This window comes from Hypanus sabinus, chromosome 13, assembly GCF_030144855.1.
Source record: "Hypanus sabinus isolate sHypSab1 chromosome 13, sHypSab1.hap1, whole genome shotgun sequence".
Taxonomy (NCBI): Eukaryota; Metazoa; Chordata; class Chondrichthyes; order Myliobatiformes; family Dasyatidae; genus Hypanus; species Hypanus sabinus.
In genome coordinates this window covers 22141133-22159437 of record NC_082718.1, presented here as the reverse complement: position 1 = coordinate 22159437, position 18305 = coordinate 22141133, and the positions used below count along the sequence as shown (strand labels likewise).

Sequence of the window (18305 nt, the reverse complement as noted above, 5' to 3'; positions counted from 1 at the left end):
ACTGAGGCCTGGACTAGATTGTGATTGGTATCAAATGGTGGGATAGGCTTGAAGAACCAACCCCATTTATTCCTGGTCCTAGCTCCTTGTGGTTTATGGACCGACAGGTTAAAATCTACCTATTCTTGTTTCTTTTAGGGGGCTGAATAAACAAGGATACCAGTGCAGACGTAAGTTGCTTTCAGCTTCCGAGTATTTGCAGGAAAGGTTTGGATAGTGATTTTGATGGTCTAATTCTGCTGTGCTTCCACCTTCCAGAGTGCAATGCTGCGATTCACAAGAAGTGCATTGATAAGATCATCGCCAAGTGCACAGGGTCTGCTGTGAACAGCAGGGAGACAATTGTATGTATTCAAACCCAGCTGTGAGAAAGTCTTGTGTGTTAGAATTAGTAAGGCATAATGATGGGATGTTTTTCCCTGGAGTTTAAACTAAACAGAGTCATTGAGGAATGAACCACTAACTATTGATCGCCACTTACTCTAATCCTACACTGATCTGTCCGCGTTCCTGTCCCCTCAGATTCTACCACTCTCTTACACACCAGGAACAATTTCAAGCAGCCTGTTAGCTGGTTAACTGGTACGCTTTTGAGATGTGAGATGAAACTGGAGGATCCAGACTCAAATTTGAGTTCATTTATTGATCACGTGTACATTAGCGCATTGGGTGAGATGCGTCCTTTGCGTTAACGATCTGATGTGATGATCTGTAGCAGTCTGTTCTGTAACATAAGATGTGGGAGCAGGAGCTGCTCAGTTGACCTGCTGTGCCTGCAACACCGTTCAAAACTCGCGGGGCTCATCATTTACCCGGTGGCCACACTCTTTCCTTTAATATCCAACGATAATATCCACCTCTCTCTGGTGACTCAGCCTCTATAGCCCTCTTGGTGCAGAATTTTAAATACTCATTATTTTCTGGGTGAAGATATTTCCTCTGACCTTTGCTCTGAATATCCGAGCCCTGATTTTGAGATTGTGACCCGAGCCCTAGATAACCCAGCCTGGGAAGTCACTCCTATTGCATTTACTCTGTATTTCAGGAATTTCATATGTTTTAAAGAAACCGCTCATCTTTCTCCTAAACTCCAGAGTACTTGACCCATTCAGAGGCAAGAATATATTGGTCTTTGACCAGAGATGTAAATGAACTCCACAGCACAGCACTTAGATTAGGAGAGATAAATATGAGAGGACGTGGCTTTAGGGTGAAAATGGAAAGGTTTTGGGGGAACATTAGAGGGAACTTCTTCACTCAGAGAGTGGTGGGAGTGTGGAGCAGGTTGCCATCTGGCATCGTAAATGCGGGCTCATTCTTAAGTTTTAAGAATAAATTGTATAGATACATGGATGGAAGAGGTCTGGAGGGTTATGGACTGGGTGCGGGTCAATGGGACTAATGGAATAAGATTTTGGCATATACTAGAAGGGCCGAAGGGCCTGGTTTCTGTTCTGTAGTGTTCTATGGTTATATTTGCCGGGGGCAGCACATTCTGGCACTAACATAGCGTGCCCAATAGGGGGCACCCATGGGGAGAGCATGTAAACTCCACACACACACACACACACACACACACACACACACACACACACACACACTAACCAGCAATTATTTCTCAAAGGTGATGTGAATTAATAATAATAAATACTTTATTCATCCCAAGTAGGACCCCAAGCAGCAACATTTAAAAACACAATTAGGAAAAATAATAATAAATTTAATCATAGTAAATATAATAATAACAATATTAACTAATAAAGAACAAATAATAACATACACAATAATAATTTACCAATATGCAATAATGTATGAAATAATAAGGCAGAGCCTTATGTGTTCTCAAGTCACACAGAGATGAACTGTTGTATATGCTTATTGCATTTGGTAGGGAAGATTGCCTGTAACGATCCTTGTGACAGTGGGGCTGAATGACTCTGTTTGAAAGGGCGCTCCTTTATCATGCACATTCCGACTCGGTCTCCACACTGATCCAGCAAAATGCAATTGAACTGGAAGCCTTCACCTCACAGTTCCAGTACAGAACAAGGACGTCCCTTTGGAACAGGGGTTTCCAACCTGAAATCCATGGACCCCTTGGTCCACGGCATTAAAAAAGTTGCGAACCCCTGCTTTGAAACAAAGATGAGGAGGTGAAATGGTAGAGCAGACTCAGTGGGCCAAATGGCCTAATTCTGCTCCTTTGTGTTATTGTCACTGCACTTTATGTAATACAAAACAAACAAAGGAACAAAAGAAAAGTTTGAGAGAGCTTTTTGGAGTGAAGGAGGAGGGAGTTGACTTGTTAGACAAGTACCAATAGGTTGGACTGCCAGGCAGACAATGGCTAATACCAGAAGATATCCTTTCAAGCTGGGTGGAGGAAAGTTTAGGGAAGATGATGGGGGTAGGTTTTTTTACACAGGGAGTGGTGGGTGACTGGAACACACTGTCAGGGATGCTGTTGGTACTGGTATTGTTTTATTATTGTTGCCTGTGCCAAGATACAGTGAAAAGTTTGTCTTGTATATTATTCAGAAGATCCCATCATTACACATTGAGGTAGAGCAAGATAAAATTAACAATGCAGAATCAAGTGTAACAGCTTCAGAGAAAGTACAGTGCAGGTTAACAATTAAGTGCAAGATCGCGAGGACAAAAGTTCATCTCATCCTACGACAGGTCCATTCAAGGGTCTAGAGCAGTGAGATAGAAGGCATCCTTGAGTCTAGTGGTACGTGCTTTCAAGCTTCTGTATCTTCTGCCCGATGGGACAGGGGAGATGAGGGAATGTCCGGGGTGGATGGGATTTTTGATGATGCCGGCTGCTTTTCTGAGGCAGCAAGAAGTATAGGCAGAGTCCTTAGAGTGGAGGTTGGTTCCTAAGACGTGCTGAGCCGTGTCCACAACACTCTTCAGATTCATTTGCAACTAGGTGACTTGTGCATTCAGATAGCAGGCTTTTCTCTGGTGAACTGGTAAACATTGGTAAGGATCAATGGGGACACACTGAATTTCTTTATTAGAGACATTAGTGAGCTCTCTTGGTCATCTTAGACTATCAGTGAAGTTCACTCCAGGGAACTTAAAGTTCTTAGCCATCTCAACGTCAACACCATTGATGTAGACAGGCACATTGTTCCAAGTCAGTAAGCTTTAACTCACAGTTAACAGATTAATAGGCAGCATTGGAGGGTCACTGCATTTATAAACAAGAGAGGTTAAGTTCATCAGCTTGAAGTATTGCCTGCACTTCTGTCTCCATTGATGCTGACTTGACCTACTAAGGGTTCTCAAGACTTTCTCCCTCTCTGCAGATTTTCATTACACTTGGTGTCTTCTTTCTGCAGCGATTGTGATGGCAGTGTTTAGCTTGTGGGAGTGGAACTAGATTGTTCGAGTGGTTGGAAAGTATTTTCTCAATCAACAGTCCGTGACATTTGGCAGTGGAAGCTTTAACTGGTGTTAGGATTCTCAAATCAAGCTTAATAAGACAGCTCAGTGTTTCCAATGACTCTACCGTGTTTTCGGTAGCTAGCACAACTGCTTGAGTCAGCCATAGAAGCCCAAATATTATCTTGTCCTTATCTATCTGTGAAACGTTCCACTTTATGTTCAACTCATGTTCTCTCTTCATCAGGGCTTTTCACTAACCACCAATATTTTCCTTTGCCTTCCAGTTTCACAAGGAGAGGTTTAAAATTGACATGCCGCACAGGTTTAAAGTCTACAACTACAAGAGCCCAACTTTCTGTGAGCACTGTGGAACGCTACTCTGGGGCCTTGCAAGGCAAGGGTTAAAGTGCGAAGGTAAATGCACAGGTCATGCCTTCCTGTCTGCGATCCACTGGGAATTTTTCCTCTGCTGCTCCCAGCCTCTCCTTCACAGCTCCCTTTAACAGGAACTTGACGTGATATAACGGAGCTAATGGCAAGGCAGGGTGACATTATTGTGGCAGAAGGAAGTTTTAAGGTTGCCAAGATGCAGAAAGAGAAGTGGAAAGGTTTAGGGAGAGAATTCAGAGCTTAAGACTCGGGCACGGGTGGCAAACCATGGATATTAAAGAAATAATGAAGCCAGAATTAGATAGATGCCCTAAAAGAGGTATATTGGTCATACATTTCAGATCATTACACTGTACACTGAGGTCAAACAAGGTAAAAGAAAGCTAGGGCTTTTTCTTTGGAGTGAAGGAGGATGAGAGGTGATGTGATAGAGATGTACAAGATGATAAGAGGCATAGATTGAGTGGATAGCCAGACTCTTCCTCAGAGTGGAAATAGCTAATACCGGGGGTGGGGGGGGAGGCATAATTTCAAGCTGATTGAAGGAACGCATAGAGGGGATATCAGAGATAGGGTTTTACACAGAGAATAGTGGGTGTTTGGAATGCCCTGCCAGGTGTGATGGTAGAGGCTGATAAATTAGGAACATCTAATAAACTCAGGCACGTGGATGACAGAAAAATGCAGGGCAATGTAGGAGGCCTTATTGTGCTGACCTTTTAACCTATTTCAATATCGTGGGTTGAAAAGCCTTTACTGTGCTTTAGTGCTCTATGTTCTAAAATAATAAAGTGTAACAACTACAGAGAAAGTGCGGTACATGTAAACAGTCAGGTGCAAGATCACAATGAGGTAGATTGTGAGGTCAAGGGTCCATCTTGCCATGCCAGGGGATTGTTCAATAATCTTACACAGTGATAGACTCTGTCCTTGAGCCTGGTGATAACATGCTTTCAGGCTTTTATACCTTCCTGCGTGATGGAAGCTATTGGTATTGGTTTATTATGCGTACTGGTTCATCTGTGTAAGAGAGCCAAAGGCTCTTGCTCAGTACATTAGCAATTGCCGCAAAAAAAAATCATAACTTACGTGAGTGATAAATCTGATTCTGATATGGTTCTGTGCTGTTGACTGAGAGTGGGAAGGGGAGACCTGGTTGGGAGCAGCAAGCTCTGGGGAGGCATTCTGTAACGCGGAGCCTTTATAAGACCCTAGTCTGGCCGCACTTGGAGTATTGTCAACAGCTTTAGGACCCATATCTCAGAAAGGACGTGTTGTCGTTGGAGACAGTCCAGAAGAGGTTCATGAGGATGATTTCAGGAGTGAAGGGGTTAACATATGAGGAGCGTTTGGCAGCTTTGGGCCTGTACTCACTGAAATTTAGGAGAATGCATGGGGATCTCATTGAAACCTACCGTGTTGAAATGACTAGATAGGGTGAATGTGGAAGGGATGTTTTCCTATTGTGGGGGTATCCAGAACTAGAAGGCAGAGCCTCAAAATTGAGGGACACCCCTTTAGAGCAGAGGTAAGGAAGATTTTTTTTTAGCCAGAGAGTAGTAAATCTGTGGAATGCTCTGCCACAGACTGTGGTGGAGGTCAAATCTGTGGGTATATTTAACGTGGAAATTGATCGTTTCCTGATCAGTCAGGGCTTCAAAGGATATGGGGAGAAGGCAGGTGTGTGGGGTTGAGTGTGATCTAGGATCAGCCATGATGGTATGGCAGAGCAGACTCGATGGACTGAATGGCTTAATTCTGCTCCTATGTCTTATGATCTTATTGTCACACATGTCCCAAGATACAGTGAAAAGCTTGTCTTGCATATTGTTCATACAGATTAGCTGATTACACTCTGCATTGAGCTAGAAAAGGTAAAACTGACAATGTAGAATGAAGTGTAATAGCTACAGAGAAAGTGCAGTGCAAGTTAACAAAGTGCAAGTTCAAAAGAGATCCTATCGCATTGGCTGGGAATTGAACTCGAGTCTCCCATATAGCAGGTGAAAATTTTACCCCTGATCCACAAATGCCCAGGCTTCTGTAGGCGTGGAGGTAAGCGTTGACAAGCCAGTCAAAGATTTGAAAAGATGGCTGAAGATCTTTAAGTTGAGCCCCTGCTTAGCTGGGAGGCAGCATAGGTCACTGAGCAATGCCAGTGCCGAGCTCCAGTTCATTGTTGCACAAGTACAGTTACAGTGACAAACTTGTAGATGCATCTCAGACATACAGGTTTAGACAGTATACAGAACCTAACTGATACACTTACGGGACAGTGAAGAATAAAATATGCAAAACAAGCCCTAATCAGAGGCAAGTCCACGCTAGTACAAGAGGTATTGTTACTGAGGTAGAGTTAAGGTTGTGCAGGTGAGGTCAAGAATCTGATGGCTCTAAAACCATAAGACATAGGAGCCCACTCAGGCCATTCGGCCTTTCGAGTCTGTACGCCCTTCAGTCCCTCTCAAACCCCTTCTCCCTGTAACCAAAGGACAGCCTTGCTGATCAAAGGTACCTCATGCCCAAAGGCAGCTGTGAGAGGATGGAATGGCCCAGATGGTGGGGATCCTTGATGGTAGATGCCGCTTTCTTGAGGCAGCCCCTCCTGTCGATGCTGTATGAGTGACGGACTTGGGACAAGTTCAGCACTGGTGTCAGACTTCTGGATTACCTCAGGTTCAGGGAGAGTAAAACACAGTACAGGTGTAGCCGTGTCACAGAGATGCATATACTCCGGGTGGAGCTCAGTCGTAGATGATCTGTCCATCAGTACCAAGACAACATAGTTTTAAGGTAATTAGAGAAGTTTAGAGGAGATGTCAAGGGTAAGTTTTTTACACCGAGAGTTGTAAGTGTGTAGAGCGCGCTACCAGGGATGATAGTAGAGGCAGATGCATTATCAATATTTAAGAAACTCTTAGGTAGGCACATGAATGGTAGAAAAATGGAGGGCTATGTAGGAGGGAAGAGTTAAATTGATCTTAGAGTATGTTAAAAGGTTGGCACAACATCGTGGGTCAAAGGACCTATATTGAGCTATAATGTTCTATGTTCCAAATTCTGTCAGCCTCTATTTCATCATTGGGAAAAGGCTGAAAACAGACCCTCCAAAGTAGTTATCTCTGGATTACTCCCAGTGCAACGTGCTAGTCAGGGCAAGAATAGGATGATGGGATGGATGAATGAGTGGCTGAGGAGGTGGTACAGGAGGCAGGGTTTCAGATTTCTGGATCATTAGGATCTCATCTAAGGAAGGAATGACCTGTCTCTTTTTTTAAAAAAAAAATGACGGGTTACAGCTGAACCCGATGGGGACCAATGTTCTTGTGGGCAGGCTTGCTAGAGTGTTGGGGAGGGTTTAAGCTAAGTTGGCAGAGAAATGGGAATCGGAGTGATAGGGCTGAGGAAAGGGCAGTTGGTATACAAGTAGATGAAGTGTCTGGTGAGATTGTTAGGAAGGACAGGACGATGAAAGGATGACATTGCAATCAGTGGGATGAGATGAAGTGTATCATAGGTGCAAAATAGAAAAGGATGATGGATTCTGGACTGGAAGTGTTATACTTGAATGCGCACAGTATACGGAATAAGGTAGATGATTTTGTAGCACAGTTAGAGATTGGCAGGTTCGACATTGTGGGCATCACTAAGACGTGGCTGAAAGAAGATCATAGTTGGGAGCTTAACATCCAGGGCTGCACACTGTATCGAAAGGACAGGCAGGTGGGCAGAGCGGGTGGGGTAGGTCTGTTGGTTAAAAAAAATGAAATCAAATTCTTAGAAGTGATAAAGGATTGGAAGATGTAGAAGCATTGTGTGTAGATTTAAGAAGCAGCAAAGGTAAAAAGACCCTGGTGGGGGTTATATACAGACCCCTGAACAGTAGCCAGAGTGTGGGCTACAGACTACAATGGGAGATAGAAAATGCATGGCTAAAGGGCAATGTTACGACAGTCATGGGAGATTTCAGAATGCAGGCAGGTTGGAGTTGGATCCCAAGAGAGGGAATTTGTAGAATGCCTACAAGGTGGCTTTTTAGAGCAACCCCCAGTTACCCCCACTAAGGGAAAAGCAATTCGGGGTTAGGTGTTGTGTAATGAACCAGATTTGATTAGGGAGATTGAGGTAAAAGAACTCTTGGTAGGCAGTGATCATAATATGGCAGAATTCAACCTGCTTTTTGAGAGGGAGAAGATAAAGACAGTTGTATTAGTATTACAGCGGTGTGAAGTGAATTACAGATGCATGAGAGAGGAGGTGGCCAGAGTTGATTGAAAGGGGATACCAGCAGGGACAATGGCAGAAGAGCAATTACTGGAGTTTCTGGAGGCAACTTGGAAGGCACTGGATAGATGCATCCCAAAGATGAAGGGAGGATGATGCCACCATGACCAACAAGGGAAACCAAAGACACCATAAAAGCAAAAGAGGGGGCATACAACAGAGCACAAATTAGTGGGGAGTTAGAAGATTGGGAAGCTTTTAAGAACCATCAGAAGGCAACTAAAGTAAGCATAAGAAGAGAAAAGATTAAAAATGAAGGTAAGCGAGCCAAAAATCCCAGGAAGAATATCAAAAGCTTTTTCAGATGTATATAGAGTAAAAGAGAGGCGAGATTTGGATATTAGACCACTGGAAAATGACGCTGGAGAGGTAGTACTGGGAGATAAAGAAATAGTGAATAAACATAATGAGTATTTTGCATCAGACTTCACCGTGGAAGATTCTAGCAGTATGCCAGAAATTTGAAAGTGTCTGGGTGCAGAAGTGAGTGCAGCTGCTGTTACTATGGAGAAGGTGCTTGAGAAGCTGGAAGGTCTACAAGTAGATATGTCACCTAGGACAAATGAACTATGCCCCAGGGTAGCTAAAGAGGTTGTGGAGGCATTAGTAATGATCTTTCAAGAATCACTATTGTTTCCTTTGAATTTTCCCCCCTTACCTTAAATGCATACCCTTTAGTCTTGGGCATTACCACCCATGGAAAAAATACGGGCTATCAACTTTTGTGTATGCGTCTCATAATCTTGCAAACTTTTATCAGACTTCCCCTGGGCCTCTGCCGCTCCAGAGAAATCAAACAAGTTTGTCCAACCTCCTGTTATAGTACATATCGGCAGCATCCCAATAAAACGCTTCCACACCCTTTCCAAGGCCTCCACATCCTTCTGAGCCATCAAAATTGAATACAATACTCAAAATGCAACCTAAGCAGAGTTTTATAAAGCTGGTTCTTGAACTCAGTGCCTTGACTAATAAAATCAAGCATGCCAAACACCTTTTTTGCCTCCTGTTCAGGCGCTTTCACAGAGCTATGGATATGGACCCTAAGATCTTTCTGTACATGACTACATGTTTGGAGTTTTGCCATAAATGGTGTGTATTTGATCTCCCAATGTACGCTTCACACTTGCCTGGATTAATCCCCGTCTTCCATTTCTCCACTCATATCTGCCACTGATCTATATCGGCTTTAGGAATGAACAAGTGACGTAATCTGAATGTATACAGCCAAGAGGTTTTCACTACATCTCAGTGCATGGAGCAAAAATAAGCAAGCTCCAGTTCACATCGTGTTCAAGTTTAAGGTTTATGGAAAGTGGGAAACTCGGTCTTTTATCACCAGCACTAATGGAGCATGAGTGTGTCCTCTCTTTATTGTGAACTTGGAAATGCAAGTCCATAGAAGATAACCAAACAGATCATTGGGAGATGGGTATTTGGTTGCTTGAGTTATTGCAGGAGCCTGAAGGCACACACTCAGCGATTCAGGAACAGCTTCTTTCCCTCTGCCATCCGATTTCGAAATGGACATTATTGATTTCTGGTTTTTTTTTGGAACAACTTATTTTAACTTAACTATTTAATATTTTTACTGTAATTCAGTTTTTTTTATATTTATTTATCATGTTTTTCATTGTATTGCTGCCACCCTGTTAATGAACTTCATGGCATGATGGTGATATTAAATCCGATTCTGACATGTTCTGAGATACGGTGAGAATCTTTGTTTTGCATGCCGACTTCGTAGATCACCTCATCACATCGGCACATCGAGGTAGTGCAAGGGTAAAGTAGTAACAGGATGCAGAGTGAGGTGTTACAGAGAAAGTGCAGTGCAAAGGCAGACCATAAGGTGCAAGATTATGACGAGGTGGATAGTGAGGTCGAGAGTCCATCTCTTTGTACTAGAGGATCATTCAAAAGGCTTATAGCAGCGGGACAGATGTCTTTCTTGAGCTTCGTGATAAGTGCTTTCAGGCTTTTGTATCTTCTGCCCGATAAGAAAGGGAGAACAAAAAATATCTGGGGTGGATAGGGTCTTTAATTATATCGGCAGCTTTCCCAACATAGGGAGTAGCATAGACAGAGTCCATAGACTGATTTCCCTGATGGACTGGGTTGTGTACCTGGTTCTGTGCAGTTTCTTACAGTCACTTGCACAGCTGTTTCCATACCAGGCTGTTGTGTATCCAGGGATGGTGGAGTTTATGGGCGTTGATTAAAATTGGTGTGGGCCAATGGGGGCATGCTGAACTTCTTTAGCCTCTGAGGAAGTAGAGGCTGTTGATACGGCTAAAAAGCAGTGTGGCAATAGACATCCAACAGTTGCTTCTAACTCCTGTAGATTGTCTGAAAGTTCCAGCAGAACAGAGTATCTTAGAAAGCAGCCCTTGCCCTGTACCGGTGTTATTAGCACAATAGCTCTGACGTTTGCTCTTCTCTCCGTCAGAATGTGGAATGAACGTCCACCACAAGTGTCAGAACAAAGTGGCCAACCTGTGCGGGGTGAATCAGAAGATGATGGCTGAGGCCTTGGCCCAGATAGAGAGTGAACAACAGGTACGGAATCACTGCTTGTTTTTCGGCTTCTCAACTCCACGCCAGGTAGAAGGTCAGCAAATGCAAAGCAAGTCCCATCGAAAGCTCGAGATTCTGCAGATGCCGCAAATCTGCAGAAGGCACACAAAATGCTGGAGGAACTCAGCAGGTCGGGCAGCATCTATGGAGAGCTATAAAGAGCCACCATTTTGAACTGAGACCCTTCACCAGGACCATCAACACTGAGTTCAGTTGATTATTGCTCTGCGAGCGAAAGGTCGTTTACAAAAGAACAGCTCCTTCCATAATAGCAAAACTGAAAGCAGGTCAATCGAGGTAGAGCGAAAATGAGAAACCAGTTTCTCCAGCTGGTGTCTTGTAAATCCCGAGAGCACGTTAAAACGAGGGCAGCTTAAGTAAATCGGAAATATGTGGTAGATGCTCAACAGGTCAGGTGGCATCTGAGGAGAAGGGAACAGCTCCAGCTGATATATCCACAAAATGCTGGAGGAACTCAGCAGGTCAGGCAGCATCTGTGGACAGGAATGGACGGACAATATTTCAGGTCAGGATCCCTTATCACGTGGTTAGTGATGATAGCAGGGGAGGAATTCTAAGCATTTAGTTAATGTCCTGCCTGCTGTATGCAGGACTGATGAAAGGTCTCACCCTGAAATATTGACTGTTTATTCCTCTACATAGATGCGGCCTAACCTGCTGCATCCCTCCAGCATTTTGTGTGATCTGTTTGATTCACAGAGAATGGTTGACCATTTTCTCCCAGGCCTGTTGGTCTCAAAGTTCCTTGCCCCAGTCAGGGCTGCAGAGACAAATCCGGCTTTGGGATTCAACCTGAGACTGGGTGAGAAAGTAGTTCTTCCTGAGAAATAAGGGGTTTATTCTCAGTGGCCACTTTATTAGGTACACCTGTCTATGCGCTTGCATAGCTCAAGCATGCAGACATGGTCAAGAGGTTCGGTTGTTGTTCAGATCAAACATCAGACCGGAAGAAATGTGATCTGAGTGACTTTGACTATGTTGACCAAGTGATTGTTGGTCCCAGACGGGGTGGTTTCAGTAAAAGCTGGCCACTGGGGGTATTAGGGATCCCATACATCTCCTTCGCATGTTTTAAAGTTGCCATTTTGGTTGGAAATGACACATTGGGGACTGCAGATACCAGGCGCAGAAAATCAAAGTTTCAAGGAACATTCCAATCCAAGTGACCTAACCACTGAACTTTTAATGCCCCGTTTCCGTGTCTCTTAAATGCAGGCCCGCACTCTGCGTGACAACGAGTACATAAGTCGAGAAGGACCTATTAGTGTTTTCAAGAAACCAGCGGACGCTCAGCAGACTGTAACTTCTGTGAAAGGTAATGTAATTGGGCCTTGTCACTCTCCGTGTGGTGGGTCTGGAACCAACGTTACCTGTTAGAGAGGGGTTGACAATGGATGTCTATGTTCAGTCAATACGGGAGCTAGCGCAGTACGATATGAGGAGCAAGCAATTACCCATGCAACGGGCACCCCCCCTCCACATAACTGAAGAATCCAAAGGAACAGCAGAGGCCAATACAGTTTGGCACCAGCGACCTTCCAGGAGTTACCAGTCAGCATTGAGCTCAAAGTAGGACTACCTTAGGGTTTACTCCCAAAGCCTTCCCCATGATGGGTATATCCACGAGAAAGCAGAAGCTTGAGATTAGAGCTTTCCTCATCCTGGATGAGCTGCCAACCATGGTTTTAAGGCACCAGAAAACCTGTCAGTAGAAAGGGTTCTGTTTGAATTAGTAGCTAATCTACACGTGATAAAATAGAAACTGGATTTGGTTATCAGAGGCTATTTGAGATGTACACCATTGGGAGCACTTAATAAGTAGTGGGATTATCAACCCCTAGCTATAACAGTCTTAGAGAAACACATGAGGCACATACACCTTGATAACACAAATGTATACCATTAGATTTATAATCACTGACTTGTATGATGTGAAATTTGTGGCGGCTATACTGTGCAACGGCATAAAATTACTGTGAATTGCAAAAATACATTAATTAAATAACATGAATAAATAGTACGGACAAAAGGAATAACATGGTTATTCCGTTCAGGCGGCCTCATTACAGGTAGGATGTGGAGAGGGTGCCGAGGAGATTTACCAAGATGCTGCCTGGATTAGAAAACGTGCCTCATGAGGAAAGGCTGTGCTAACTAGGGCTTTTTTTTCATTAAAGTGAAAGAGATTGAGAAGTGACTTGTTAGAGATGAATAAAATGATAAGAGGCATAAATGGAGCACCTTTATTCCCCAGAGCGGAAACAGCTAATGCAAAAGGGCATATATCTAAGGTGACTTAAGGAAAGTATAAGAGGGATATTAGAGGCAGTTTAATTATACAGAGTGTGGTGGGTCCGTGCTGCACCCTGCCAGGGGTGGTGGTGGAGGCAGATGCATTAGGGGCATTTAAGAGGCTCTTACGTGGACGCGGATGAAATTAAAAGGGATGACCGTGTGGGAGGGAAGAGCTATATTGGTCTTCGAGTTGTTTAAAAGGTCGACACAACATCATGTCTGCTTTAGCAGACAACCTTCCTAAATCACTTCCCGAGTTTTCATTACTATCTGCAATTACCTTGAGTCAGTCAACCACATTCACCATGAAGGACCGTCACCACGTGGGACATGTCCTCTTTTCACTACTACCATCAGAGGAGGTGGTACAGGAGCCTCAAGACCCGCACTCAACATTTTAAGAACAGCTTCTTCCCCTCCAGAAGTCAGGTTCTGAACCATCCACGAATTCGGAATCCGAATCAGGTTTGTAGTCACTGGTGTACATTGTGAAATTTGCTGTTTTGGGGCTGCAGTACATTAAACATACTAAGTTACAAAACAGTTGTGCACAGGAGAACACCAGCTCACTGTTCCTCTTTTGTAACTTTTTGTAACCTTTAAGTTCAAGGGTGGCAGAGTAGTCCTGCCGCTGCCTTTAAGAACTTTGCACATTCTCCCTGTGACACGTGGTTTCCACTGGATAGTCCGGTTTCCTCCCATGTTCCAAAGATGTACGGTTAAGGTCGGTAAGTTTTGGGCATCCCACATTGCTGCCAGAAGACAGCGCATCCTCGGTCCGTGTCGATCATTGACGCAAACTATGCGTTTCACTGTATGTTTCAATGTACATGAAACTAATTTTTAAGAATCTTAAATCTTTGATGTCTTGCACTGTACTGCTGCCACAAAGCAACAAATACCACGTCAGTAACATTAAGCCTGATTCTAATTTTGATAGTGGGTCGCTGGCCGATCTTCAAATCACATGGCTTAATAGCAGCCTCCTCCTGATGGGTCTCCTTCCCTATAGGTGTGTGTTAGTGCGGCCGGCTGCTTTGGGACTGCATCTTCTCTCGTTGCCGATGATGGGGTTGGGTGGAGAGGACATTCTGGGTTAACTGTCTCCTGTGAGGGGATGCATTCTCTCCACTGAGTTACCGTCCTTTGTCTCCCTCGAGTGGCTGTCTCAGGAAGAACAATGAAAACTTAAAACATCATGTTTCCGTACAGGCAACACACACAAAATGCTGGTGGAACGCAGCAGGCCAGGCAGCATCTAGGAAGAAGCACTGTCGACGTTTCGGGCCGAGACCCTTCGTCAGGACTAACGGAAAAAAGAGATAGTAAGAGATTAGTGAGGGGGAGGGGGAGATCTGAAATGATAGGAGAAGACAGGAGGGGGAGGGATGAAGCTAAGAGCTGAAAAAGTTGATTGGCAAAAGGGATACAAGGCTGGAGAAGGGGGAGTATCATAGGATGGAAGGCCTTGGAAGAAAGAAAGGGGGAGGGGAGCACCAGAGGAAGATGGAGAACAGGCAAGGAGTTATTGTGAGAGGGGAAAAAGAGAGAAAAATTGGGGGTGGGGGAGGAGGGGCATTAACGGAAGTTAGAGAAACCATTGTTTGGAGTATTTTACTCCTCCTAACAACTCCAAGTCTACGGTTGTTGACATGATATGCCTAAAGGAGATGTGCTCTTGGCCAGCTCTCTGAGACGGAACAAGAATCTGAACGCAGCTCCCTGCATAGCGAGCTAATTCTGATCCTTGTGCTTGTTAGCATAACACCTTCCAGCATTAGTGTTCAGGGTTCGGTCTCTCCCACTGACTGTAAGGAACTTGCTTTCCCCGTGACTGCAAGGGTTTCCTCCAGGCGCTCCGTTCTTCTCCCACATTTAGGGTTAGGGTTAGTAAGTTCTGGGCATGCTGTATTCACACCAGAAGCACGGCAACACTTGCAGTCTACCCCCTGCACATTCTTGACTGTGTTTGTCCTTGATGCAAACAAAACTTTGTACTGTATATTTCAATGATTCATAGAATATACAACATTGCCAATCAGTGCAGTCCCTTCATCCCAGGATGTTGTGCCAACCTTTTAACCTACTCTAAGATCAATCTAACTCTTTCCTCCTACATAACCCTCCACTCTTATTTCATCCACGTGCCTACCTAAGAGTTTCTTAAATCCCCTGAGTGTGTCTGCCTCCGTTGCCACTCCTGACAGGGCTTTCCATGCACCCACCAGTCGTATACCTGCGACAAATAAAGCTAATCTTTCCCCTTTCCTCACTCCTGACCCCAGAGGTGCAAGGTATCAGCTGGGAAACACCAACAGAAGAGGGAGAGAGCAGTCCCCCAGACTCTCCCATCTACGAAGAACCACCCGGGGCCGACCAGCGAAAGTTTGCCATCGATGACTTCACCCTGCACAAAATGTTGGGGAAAGGCAGCTTTGGAAAGGTAAGAAAATAAAAGTACTTTGTTCCGTCAGTCGCAGCCTACAAAGGATTCACAGGTATAAGAATTAGTGTGCCACTCAGCCCATCGAGTCTGCAGTCCAATTCTATCCTTGGTCACATCTGTAACGGAAACTTGAAATTCGCTACCAAGGAAGGTGGTAGAAGCAGATACGACAGCAATTTTTAGGAGTGATTTAGACAGACATATGAACAGGCAGGGAACAGAGGGATATAGACTGTGTGCAGGCAGGTGGGACTAGTTTAGCTTACCATCATGGTCAACACAGATAAAACCATAAGACATAGGAGCAGAATTAAGCTATTCAGCCCATCAATCCTGTGCTGCCATTTCATCATGGCTGATTTATTATTCCTCTCAACCTCATTTCCTGCCTTCTCCTTGCTACCCTCGCTAATCAAGAACGTATCAACCGCAGCTGTAAAAAGTCCACACAGATTCACCATCCTCTGGCTAAAGAAATTCCTCCTCATCTCTGTTCTGAAGCAATGTGTTTCCATTCAGGGGCTTTGTCCTCTGCTCCTAGACTATAGACAGTGAGATGAAGGGCCCATTTCTGTGCTGAACCATTCTCATCCACAAAAGAATTGAGAAGTAGCCCTCCCCAATCAGTTCTGGTCACCTCATTAGAGGAATGATGTGGAAGCTTCAGAGAAGATGCCGAGCAGATTTACCAGGATGGGGCCTGGATTGAAATGCATGTCTTATGAGAAGTTGAGCAAGCTAGGGCTTTTCTCTGTGGAGTGAAGGGGAATGAGACATGTCTTTGTAGAGGTGTACAAGATGATAAAAGGTGTTGATTGAGTGGGTAGCCAGAGACTTTTTCCAAAAGCAGAAATGGCTACTACAAGGAGGCATAATCTTAAGGTGATTGGAGAGAAGTATTGTGGGATGTCAGAGTTAAGTTTTTTCACACAAAGAAGGCACAGCCAGGGGTAATGGTAGAGCCAGATGCATTAGAGACATTTAAGAGACTCTTAGTGAGAATCTCTTTCTTGAAAGAAAAGTGGAGGTCTATGTAGGAGGAAGGGGGAGATTGATCTTGGAGTAGGTTAAAAGGTCAACACAACATTGTGAGCCAAAGGGACGGTACTGTTCTGTGATGTTCTATCTTCTCCGTTCAAACTGATCATGTTTCTTGTACCTGTCGTGATCCTGACAGGTCTTTCTCGCAGAGCTAAAGGGCAAGAATCAGTTCTTTGCCATCAAGGCGCTAAAGAAGGACGTGGTGCTGATGGACGACGACGTGGAATGCACCATGGTCGAGAAACGGGTTCTGTCTCTTGCTTGGGAACATCCGTTTCTCACACATCTCTACTGCACATTCCAAACAAAGGTAGGATTCCCTTACTAATTCATTCTTAAAGTTACTCAGCCTTCTGGAACGCCTGCTGTCCTTCCGGTAAATGGCTTCTATGGTGCATTGGGGAAGGCACTTCCAGGAATAAAGATTAGCTTTATTTGTCACTTACAACAAAGCGTACAGTGAAACAGGTTGCTTGTGTCAGTGACCAGCATAATCCCAGAATGTGCTGGGGGCAGCCCACAAGCGGCATCATGCCTCCAGTGCCAGCTTAGTCTTCTATGAGCTGCTAAACCTAACCCATACATCTGTGGAATGTGGGAGGAAACCAGAGCACCCGGAGGAAACTTGCACAGTCATGGGGAGAATGTAGAAACTCCTTACAGACAGCAAAGGGATTTGAACCCTGATTGCTGGTGTGGTAGAGCATTACCCATGCCCCCTAAGCTCACCTAATGATTCAGTTTCACTAGAGGAATAGAGATATATTTACAGATCAAGAGGATGTGTGAACTGGTAAAGAAACCAGAGGAGGTGCTGTTCCTATACATCTGTTGCCTGGTCCTTCTGTGTGGTTAGGTGCCAGGTATGGGAGGTGCTGTCAGACTAGGTGGACTAACTGCAGTGAATTTTAGTAACATTTTACTGCTCACTGCAGTAACCATGCACCAGAGTTGGAGTGAACATCCAGTCAGAATTGTGCTAAGCTGCAATGTCCATTGAAGTCATGGCTCAGACTTAGTTTAGATTCTTGGGGAAGATTTTGGAGGCAGTGCTGGGATTTATGGGTCAGGTTAAGGTCAAGCAACAAGGATGGAGGAAAGTTAGAAGTTGCAGGCAGTAAATGAAGTGTTGAAGAGTTAGGGACAGGAGTCAGAGGTAGGAATCTAGGGATCAGAGTGATGTGTGTTCAAAGGCCAGTGATCACTGAGGATTAAAGTCATGGTGACAGGCGCTGAGGATGAAGGCCAGCAAATCCCTGGGATCAATGATTGAGGTCAGTGAGTCCCGTGGGCAAGGGCTGGTGGACTTCAACTTGGTGAGTCTCCCAGGTCAGTAACCCCACTCCCCAGTACGTTGATGGTAGGAGACTCAGTGATGGGAAGAGTGTTGAATATAATGACATAAAGGTTAATAAGTTAGGTTATGCTATGTTGGTGATGGAAGCGTGGCGATGCTTGTGGGCTGTCCTCAGAACAAACTATGTTGGTCATTGACAAAACAACGCATTTCATTGTGTTTCGATGTACATGTGACAAGTAAAGCTAATCTTTATCTTTATAAATATCAAAGGTAGCTAGTTTGATTTTCTAACCGATAATTGGTATTTTCCTGGTAGTGGTTTGGCATGCGTGGCCACATTTCACCCTCTAAACGTTCTCTGTACCTTGCCTTGTAATGTTTCTAACCAGGGGCATAACTTTAAGGTGATTGGAGGAAAGTATAGGGGGTGTGAGAGGTAGTATTTTCAAACAGAGACTGGTAGGTGTGCAGAATGCTCTGACAAGCATTAGGCGAGGCAGATCTTTTGGGACATTTTAGAAACTCTTAGGTAGACACATGGATGATAGAAAAATG

General features: G+C 44.4%; 1 protein-coding gene across 1 annotated transcript in view; it reads left to right on the top strand.

Annotated features, from left to right (window-relative positions):
* The window catches only part of prkcq (protein kinase C, theta), a 122594-nt gene that overhangs the window by 82021 nt on the left and 22268 nt on the right, over window positions 1–18305 (top strand). The window contains exons 6-12 of the mRNA XM_059987319.1: window positions 139–170; window positions 259–344; window positions 3681–3810; window positions 10520–10629; window positions 11884–11983; window positions 15249–15406; window positions 16587–16760. Of these exons, the coding sequence (XP_059843302.1) occupies window positions 139–170; window positions 259–344; window positions 3681–3810; window positions 10520–10629; window positions 11884–11983; window positions 15249–15406; window positions 16587–16760 (790 nt within the window). The remainder of the gene's footprint in view (window positions 1–138; window positions 171–258; window positions 345–3680; window positions 3811–10519; window positions 10630–11883; window positions 11984–15248; window positions 15407–16586; window positions 16761–18305) is intronic.